Genomic DNA, 9,333 nt, shown 5'->3' on the forward strand with positions numbered 1-9,333 from the left:
CAGCACAAGCCCAAGTTTTATTTCACTAATGCTCCCACTCTTCTTAGCATGCTTCTGACCATAAGTGATATCATGCCCTCACCTACTAACAGAAATCAAGAAAGTATATATGTGCATGTATATATATATCTGGGCATATATGTCACAAGCAAAGATTATCTGGTGCAAGGACATTGCTTTCTGACTTATGATCTATCCAGATTATAAACTAAGGGAGAAACAGGGTGAAGGTGAATCTTGACAAAAGAATTATACATCTTGGAATAATCTTTTGCCATTTATGAAACACTTTCAGCTCACTCAGCAAGTCTGAATGGCAGCTCTCTCCTGCTGAAGGCAAATCATTTGAGTCCAGGTAATTCTTATGTGTGCTGCGACTACACAGTTGCATACAAAGCAAATTGTCCTGCTGGATGCAATGTAAAGACATCCTGTATCAATAATCTGGAACGTCCACCTTACGAGAAAACACAAATTCCTCATTGAGACAGATAAGTACAACACTTGCTGCCCTAACTGTAACACCAATCTGTAGTAGCATATCATGCAATGACAGCAGGCCGCATGCTTTTAATGCCTAAATACCAAGCCACAATAAAGCTCTAAGTTTTTTATCTGACTCCTGTGGAATAACACTCCCCAAAATAATCCAGAGAGAAAGACCAAGAGGATTTGGAGTGGCAAGTCCTGCTATTAACCCCTTTTCCAGAACGTCTCTAAGGTTTTCCTATGTCTTTATAAATGCACTTACGTCAAGATCCGGCACTAAAGAGACCCCAAATATTTTGCAAAAGGACTTGTTCAATATTGAGATAATCCTATCACAAAGAAAAACCCAAAGACAAAAGGGAACACGAGAATAACAGTTACCTAAGACTTAGGTAGATCCCTTCATTTACAAAAAAAAGATCAAATCTAACACCAAACCAGTGTTCTGATATTTGTGGCTTCTCCACAAATCTAAGCCACAGAAAAAGACCTATCCTGTGCAGGTTGCTGACTAAAACTTCAAACAGCCTAGAAAATTAAGTTGGAGGAGAAATCCTGTCTTCTGAGAAGAAAGGTGGAGCCCATAAGCACCAAAGCTTTACTATAAAACATAACAAAAGTAGCTAAGTAGAATTTCTCACCCACTATAGAAGTAATACTATGTAACAGATACCTTAACAAGCTGAGTATCTAAAAAGACACGTGAACACACTGGAAAATACAACTAAGGGGGATTTCAAAAGGTCATAAATGTTTTTGCTCTGAAGGACCACTAACAAAAGTTCATCAGCAAGTTGACCTGGAAATACTTTCAGCGATAAAAATTCTATGGCCTCCTTGGACAATCTCTTACCTGAGTTTACTTCCTGGCATTAAAAAGTTTTTTATGAACGCTTTATCTAAATTCCCATGCAACCATTCAAGTTTTACTCCTTGTCCTACACATCGAGGCCGTAAAAAGAGAAGGAAACTTCCTGTCCCTTTCGCAGGCATCCTCTATATATTTAGGTAATGTAAAATGCCTCCATCAATACTTGTGGAGATAAGAATCAATTTCAGAACCTGATGTCTCCCCTGCAGCTCACCTCGAAGCTCCAAATTCTCCACACTTTCTTAAAAAGCAGTACACAAACCTGAACATAGTTTTCTAACTATATGTTTCATATGGAAATGATGCAAACCAAGTTTGAACACCAAAAGTACATGGCTATTTAAACAAAGTAGCCTGAAAGATAAAGATGGCTATATTTACCTTATGTAATCTTAACCTACCTATTCCTGAATTTGCTCCCGTGATTATAACCACTTTCCCACTCAGATCACGGCCCTGGAGTATTTCCATTGCAGTGCTGTTTCCATCATATTTTTGTCTAGTAGTAGGTTTTGCTGGATTATCTTCAACTGTAAAGGCCAGTCTTGGGTCAAGGTAGGTAGTCCGTTTGTTTATGTGGCTGCAAAAGAACATAAAAATTCAACTGCTTGGGCCCTTCTGTACTCTGCACTGAGATTTTAAATGTATTTCAACCACTGTTCAGTACAATCCCAGTGGATTTCTTAAATTCCCAAAAATCCTTTTGTTAAAATGATCCCAGTTGTTTTCTTTATCATCAAACATTCTCCCAGTTATAACAGTGCCCATTAATAACTGTATTCACATACTTCACGACGCTGTTCTGAACTTCATATGAACCCATGATACAGAAAGCAAAATTTTGTCAAGGGAAAAATCTCATTATATTGGGAAAGATCATGTTCTCTTAGGAGCTCTGTAAAAGGGGCCTACACTACTCCCTTGAAAAAATATACCAATGAGAAATGTAGCTTAGTACTTCTTCCTCAAGCAACCAAAACCAAATAGCTTCACATCAGCTTAGCAAATGGCACAATTTAGGTCAGGCTCACCTTTCTAAAACAGAGTTTTCGTTTTTCTTTTGACAATTATCAGAAAAAGCCACTAAGACACAACTTTCAGCCCTTAATTATAGTACAGAGAGGCTACGCTTACTATTTTAGCCTGTGAATATTCTTCATTCTGCCAAGCCAGTTTAAGATAACTACCCCATTTTGACCCTACCATTGAAAAGATACAGAAGGAAACATTCCCAGAATTCTTTCTTCTTCTGTGACCGTTCCCTTCCAAACACCTTTGCTATCTCAATCCCCGTCTTCCTTTCCATGGTTCACATTGCAAGTGAGTCAGAGTTGCAGCAATTTTTTTTTTTATCTTGTATTTTAAAGCACTACCACAATGTTAATAATCGGCAATGAAGTTCTAGATATGTTTTTAAAGTTAGCACAGAGTTTATCCTAAAGGTATACAAACAAAATGAGCCCACATAAACAGTGACTAGCTCACATTTTGAGATGCGGATACCCAAGTCACTTCACTCCAGCCCCCACATTAGTAATTCTATGCACATGAGAGAATTCAGAAAAATACAAATGAGTGTTTAGACACTGCTACAACTGTAATTTCTGCATATGGATTATTAAATTATATTTATTAATTTATTTGTCTTTCCAGCTGATAGTCAGTGATAACTCAAAAAGGCTACCCAACACGAAACACAGTTGTGCTACTTGTCCATGTTCTACATTTTGACATACTTACTCTACAAAATAGACTTGTCCATTTTCATCAGTTTCCTGCTCCCATCCATATGGCAGACCTAGGAAGCATAAAATACTAACTTCATTAAAAGTATATTCAGATTTGAAGTGATTTCTCAGACAGATGTGGCAAAATTCTGCATTATTTCTGTAGGTAATGCAACTACCTGCTGCACTTGAATATTGTCACTTGAAAGAAGGATTGCTTCCCTAATCATGCACAATTGCTCTCTAATAAAACTACAACATACAGGAGGTCTGGTAAAACTGTAATAAATAGAATATGAAGTATAATCTAAAAATTATTTATAAAGATTATTCCATGTTACAGCACAAACCAGCAAAATGTAAACTTGCTTCCTACTACATACACATGTCTATACTGCATACAGTTTAGCTATCCCTAAAAGTAAATTGCAAAAACACTGAACTAAGCGTAGAAAAAGTTATGTGTAACATATACTAGTAGTTGGAAGATCAGAACTCTCAAGTGGGTATGGGATATGTTAAATCAAATCTAAATGATTCTATGATTCTATGAAGTTGGAAGGACAGATAAAAGAAAAAAAATGACAAATCTTTATAAAATAAATTCTTATATAAAAAACCTCACAGAAATACTTAACAAATAGCATTCCCAGTATTTCTAATCCTGACTGAAAAGTATTCATTTGCAATTCAATTGGCTCAAAATCTACTGAAAACATTCCAGTTATAGTCACATTACCAATGCCAGAAGAAGTATGGCTTTCCAACAGTACAGTACACCTACGTAAGCCATATAAATGTTTCTGGGAAGACCTAATTTAAGGCACTGATCCAAGGTCCTTAAGAAGTCATTTACCTTTGGAAGCGTCCTGCAACACTGTCTGTCTTATGATTTGGCACAAGCTTTCAGGTAAATTGGGAAAATAAACAAAATTAAACTGATGTGACTTTCTTCTGTGCCAGGAATATTCTTTGATTTATATAATCCAACTATAAATATTACCTCATGAACAGCAGGAAATCAGAATGGAATCAGAGAATCCCAGCCTCATACAATCAATGCTTTACAGGTAACAGTAAAACAATTGTGGAATTAGTATTTTGGCTTTATGGAGCAATACAAGAAAGCCATAAAACTGCAAAATGATCACTCTACACAGACATTATCACATAGGTAAAACCTCACTGAAGTCATTTTGCTGTATTTTACAAGCTCAGTTTGCCTAGGTGATTAGTGTCAACTAGAAGATCAAAATGAGATCTACTTCCCGCACAAACTCCAACTGATGTTTGTAACATAATTTCAGTTTGTTACAAAACCTTAACACAAACCTCCTGCAACACGTTTCCTCTTCCCAGACTTAGGGTGTTCCCATTGTGTCTTTTCTTCCAGATGGCTGTAGGAAAAGGAAAGTTTAAGATATTAAAAAATTGCCTAATAATTCTTCTGATGTAATACAAAGGTTTTATTTTCATACAGTGAAGAGTAACTATTATTTTTTTTTTTTAAATATTTGGCTTGTCTGCCACAAAAAAAAAAGAAACATGACAATCTCTCGTTTAAGAAAGGTCAAAACTGCAGTTAGAAGTCATCAGGCTTCCATACTGCCACAGTTCTGAAAATAACTAACAAGAGAGCATAGGAGTCTATAAAAATTCAAATAGCCATCTGACTTCCAATGTAAGTTTTGTTGCTTGATAAGAAAGAACCCCAAAAGTCATTCAAGAATAGCATCAACAAAGAATAACATCAACAGACTCAGAAAATTTCTCAAACAGATGCTGATCCTTGGCAGGAAAAAGGAAGAAAAAAGCAAAAAGAAAATTTATCAGAAATTAGTAGAAATATCAGAAATTTTTCAAATCACAAAAGCACCTTTTTATGACTTTTGTCAAATAATACTGAATTGTAAGCTATGAGGTAAATAAGTCTGGATTTCTACATGAACAACTGCAGCTTTAGACAAACAAGTTTATCCAAAGGCCTTGACTATTTATTTAAAATGAGCAATCATATCTCTTATAATTCTGAGATTTTATTCACTTACATCACTCTAAGAGAATTAATACATTCTATCAAAAGGTTTTCTGCACTACAGGCTAATAAGTGATGTACACATAAACAAGGTCTTAAAATACTAAAGTGCTGAAATCAGGTTGGATATTATCTTTTATTAAATATTTTAAAATAATAACCAAAAATCAGGGATTACTTAAGAAAGTGTCCAAAATAACAGCTGCCTAAGTATGAAATACAAACTGGCATTATTGAATAACTACAGATATAGTAGCAACAATTTGCACAAAACATAAGCAAATTTTCCTTCTTATAATAACCACATAGTTAGCCCACAATGACAGTACACTGTATTACACGAATCAGCTGATGGGCTGAGGTCAAATAAGTACATATGTGTGACCTGCAGTGGCACCTGAACTTCAGGACACTCATATGCTAAAGACTCAAGATCCTAAGTTACTCCTGTCTGACGAGAGATACCAAACTACTATAGCTTGACAAATGCACTCCCAGCCACTTTCAGTACTTGACTGTGGGCACACTTCACTTGAAGACCTCAAAAAGTCTTAAGCCAAAGTAACCCTATTCCAGCTAGGTTTAAAGTTCATATTGTTGATAAGGATTTAAAAAAAGTATTCAGAATATGCAGAGGCATCAAAGATATAGAGCTCATTTTAAAGGTAGCAGCAGCATAACACCTCTTTGTGTCAAGTATTTTTTAAACACATTGGGCAAGATTGTCAGGCAGTAAAGACATATTAACACCATGTCATTAAATTGAATAAGTTTCATAACAGTTAAAAAGCAGGCCAATTGAACTAATTGCTTCTGTAAAAATTACTCTCGGTAGCATTATTATTTTGTAGGTCTGTTACTTTCAACAAGTGATTGTTTTCTGAAAGAGCTTTTGAAGTCAAGCAAATATAGAGAAGTTTGACCTGAGGAAAATGAAACTCTAGAGAGTATTTGCAGTGCTTACAAAGTTCAGGCTAAAACATTCTGTCCAGTGCTTGTAAAGCAGAACTTGGGAGGAAGATGCCAACCCACCACAGGTGAGAATGCACTACACTTTTCCCCCTTTTTGTGGGATGGAATAAATCCTGCAAATTTAAAGAGACTGAAACAGATTTCGAGAGCAGCATGGCTCTGGAAACCACAAGAGAGAAGAATATACATATATATATTCCACTAATTTAGTCAGCCCTATGGTCCGTCCCTTTCTGTTACCACTGGGAACGCAGTCATTTTCAGAGTGGCACCAGCAGATGGCGCTAAATACAAATTTTTATCTCTTGTCAAAGGTGTGGTATACTGAAGAGCTGCAGGGGGGCATATATAGGTTTTAGCTTTCACCATACCTGTCTCTCCTCTATTCCTACAAGGAGGAAAAACTCAGCAAGCTACACTATTGAGCAAGTCTCAACCACCCATATGTATAAAGAATCACCAATCAGGGACTGCAGTGATAGGACGAGGAATTTAAACTTAAACAGGGGAAGTTCACATAGAAAAAAAGAAATTCTTCACTGGGTGGTGAGGCACTGGAACTGGTTGCCCAAGGAAGTGAATGCCCCATTCCTGGCAGTGTTCAAGGCCAGGTTGGACAACGTCTTGGGCAGCATGGTCTAGTGTGAGGCGTCCCCGCCGGTGGCAGGGAGTTGGAAATAGATGATCTTAAGGTCCTTTTCAACCCAAACCACTCTATGATTACCCACGGAACCACTTAGCGAAGCGCAACAGCAGCAGCCGTATGACAGCTCGCTGAACCCAGGAGGGGCCAGAGCCGCTTCAGCAGCGCTCCCAACACGAGGATGGGGATGCTGTGGCTCTGTCCGGCGGCGGTAAGAACGGCACACACCTGCCTGTCCGCTCCCCTCAGCTCCTCCGGCGGGCACCCGTGGGGCTCGGCCCGGGAGGACGGCGCTGGGAGAGCCCAGCCCACACTCGGCTCTCCCCGGAGCCAGGAGTGACCGCCGTATGCGGAAACCGAGTCACACGGAGACCGGTCCTGCCACCCAGCCCTGGCCCTGCCTCAGCCCCAGCTCGCCGCGGTGGTACTGAGCGGAAAATGACGGCTCCTGCCCCTCCGGCCCCCACGCTGAGGGGGCAGCTGCGGCGGATGCACGGATGCTGCTCCAGGGGGAAGGCGCGGGCGGTCAGGGGGCTGAGGCTGGCTCGCCCCGCTCCCTTACTTGGCGTAATAGACCCAACCGTCGCGGGTGGTGCGCTCCTCCCAGCCCGGCGGCAGCTCCTCCTCGCTGTCGGTGTCCTCCAGCCCCGCGTACTTCAGCGCCGCCATTGGGACGGGTACCCCGCGCAGAGCCACTCCGTCCCGCGGCCTTGTGCCGTCCCGCCCCTTCCGGTCGGTCCAGCCAATGGTGCAGCGCGGTGGCCCCGGGGCACGATGGGAAGTGTAGTCCCTAAGGGGGCCTGAGGCCGTGGTCTCAGGCTGGGGTAGCCGCGGGTTTTACCTGTATCTCTGAGGTTTTAACCTCTAACGAGCGCAGGGCTGCGTTGACATTGTCACGAGTGGCACAAGAATCTCAGGTTTTGGGGCATTACATGTTCCCAGCCTCTGTGAACACCATGAGGCCCAGAAAGTGATGAGAAATGAACTGTTCTTTAAGCAATTAGTTGTCACCTCCTGGTCTCTGGGATGAGATTCTCCTCCATAGGCATGTCAGACAGAGCTCCTTCTTGTTTACTTTGACGGCTGAGGAAAGACATGACTAGAGAGAGGTACCTCACAGCGGTGGGAGGCTGCAGGCTGCCTCACCTGCCCCTGGCAGAACCTGTGTCATCTGGACACATAAACACGGCCAAATACAAAGACTGAGGTGTCCCAGGTCAGTAAGCTGCAGTAACCTGTACTAACCCCTGTCCTGGCTGCTGAATCCCTGTCAGCCCACTGTGCAACTGTGACAGATGAAGCACCTCGTGTGTTACCATTACTCATCTGACAAGGCATACACCGGACCTACCTTAGTGCTTTTGGTACCGTACCTGTTTGCTAAACATACTCATATTTATTTATATCACCAAACCGGATGTCGGCATTTGTGATAGCATCTTCCCATCGTAGTGCTTTTGCAGGCGTTCTAAGCTGTGCTGGACAAAGCCTGTAATCACTGAGTACTACACCAGGTGGCAGTGCGAGCCCAAGAATGCAGTAGAGCGCTCTGACTCCTTCGGGTAAAGTTTTCACGCGCTGTTTGAGACACTGACCTATACGGCTCACTCGCTCACTACTAATGGCATGAATATCCGTCTCTGGAAAAAGCAGCCTGTGCTTTTTTCTGCCTTGTTGCTCCCATCCCTCTTGCATGTTCCCCTGAGGAATTACACCTATTAAATTATCTCCTTCTAGAAATACAACCTCATGCATCATCAAGAGCCAGTTTTCATGAGAGTATTACTGGGAGTATTTAAAAAAGGCTGTGCCCATACTCTCCTGGATAAACATATGGTATAGGAGAGTTCAGTGACGTGCTCATTTCTAGACCAGGGAGCTGGTGGGATACTCCATAATTGACCAAGTGGAGAGATGTGCCAGGTCTCAAGAAAATAAATTGATTAAGTCAATATTTGAAGTGCAGAAAAGGTGTATTTATCCAGCAGTAATACTGTAGGAGAAGGTAGTTGTTAGTTATCTTCCTGTTGCAGTTTGTTAGTATTCAGCCTCCCATGTCTGTGACTTGCGTTAGTGGGAATGTGGAAATCATTTGTCTGACAGTTATACAGTCCCAACCATCTGTATTGCATGAAGGATGCATTATGTCCTAAATGTAAACAGCAGCATTACCATATTTCAGTGCTAAGGGTGAACAGTGCACTTTACAAAGAAAAACAGAATCTTAAAATGCAGTATATGTGTGTATATACACCCATTAGGTAGAGTCACTGCCTGCCACATACAAATATTTATGGAATGAAAAGCAACAGCTTTGTTTGACAGAGCAACATGGATATTAACAAACTGTCTTCAAGTCCTTGGTACTAGAGTAATAAGAAACCACATGTCTTATAGGTTTATATGGTTTTCAGTGCAATTTCAGTTTTTACAAAAATATTTAAGAAACCCCACACTTCCCTCTGAAAATTCATACTCAACATTCTAACAGTTATGATCTATAGTTTCACAAATATTTCTTCCCCTCTACTTTTAACCACTTCCTTCTTTTCAAGAAGTTTCTACTGGGGAGGAGGGAAGGAGGGGAGTAAAGTCG

At 40.6% G+C, this 9,333-nt stretch overlaps 1 protein-coding gene across 1 annotated transcript; it reads right to left on the minus strand.

The window, feature by feature from the left end:
- Positions 1 to 1,589: 1,589 nt before the first annotated feature.
- LOC133271978 (WW domain-containing oxidoreductase-like) lies at positions 1,590 to 7,459 on the minus strand. Its single transcript, XM_061458525.1, has 4 exons — positions 7,300 to 7,459; positions 4,420 to 4,484; positions 3,101 to 3,158; positions 1,590 to 1,940 (listed from the first exon to the last, which is right to left on the minus strand). Exons 1-4 carry the CDS (start codon positions 7,404 to 7,406, stop codon positions 1,697 to 1,699), a joined length of 474 nt encoding a protein of 157 aa, XP_061314509.1. The 5' UTR covers positions 7,407 to 7,459; the 3' UTR covers positions 1,590 to 1,696.
- Between the last annotated feature and the right edge of the window lie 1,874 nt (positions 7,460 to 9,333).

Source organism: Pezoporus flaviventris, unplaced genomic scaffold (genome assembly GCF_033815535.1).
Source record: "Pezoporus flaviventris isolate CSIRO_AGI_PZ_B2104156 unplaced genomic scaffold, CSIRO_AGI_Pfla_v1 ptg000027l, whole genome shotgun sequence".
Lineage (NCBI taxonomy): Eukaryota > Metazoa > Chordata > Aves > Psittaciformes > Psittacidae > Pezoporus > Pezoporus flaviventris.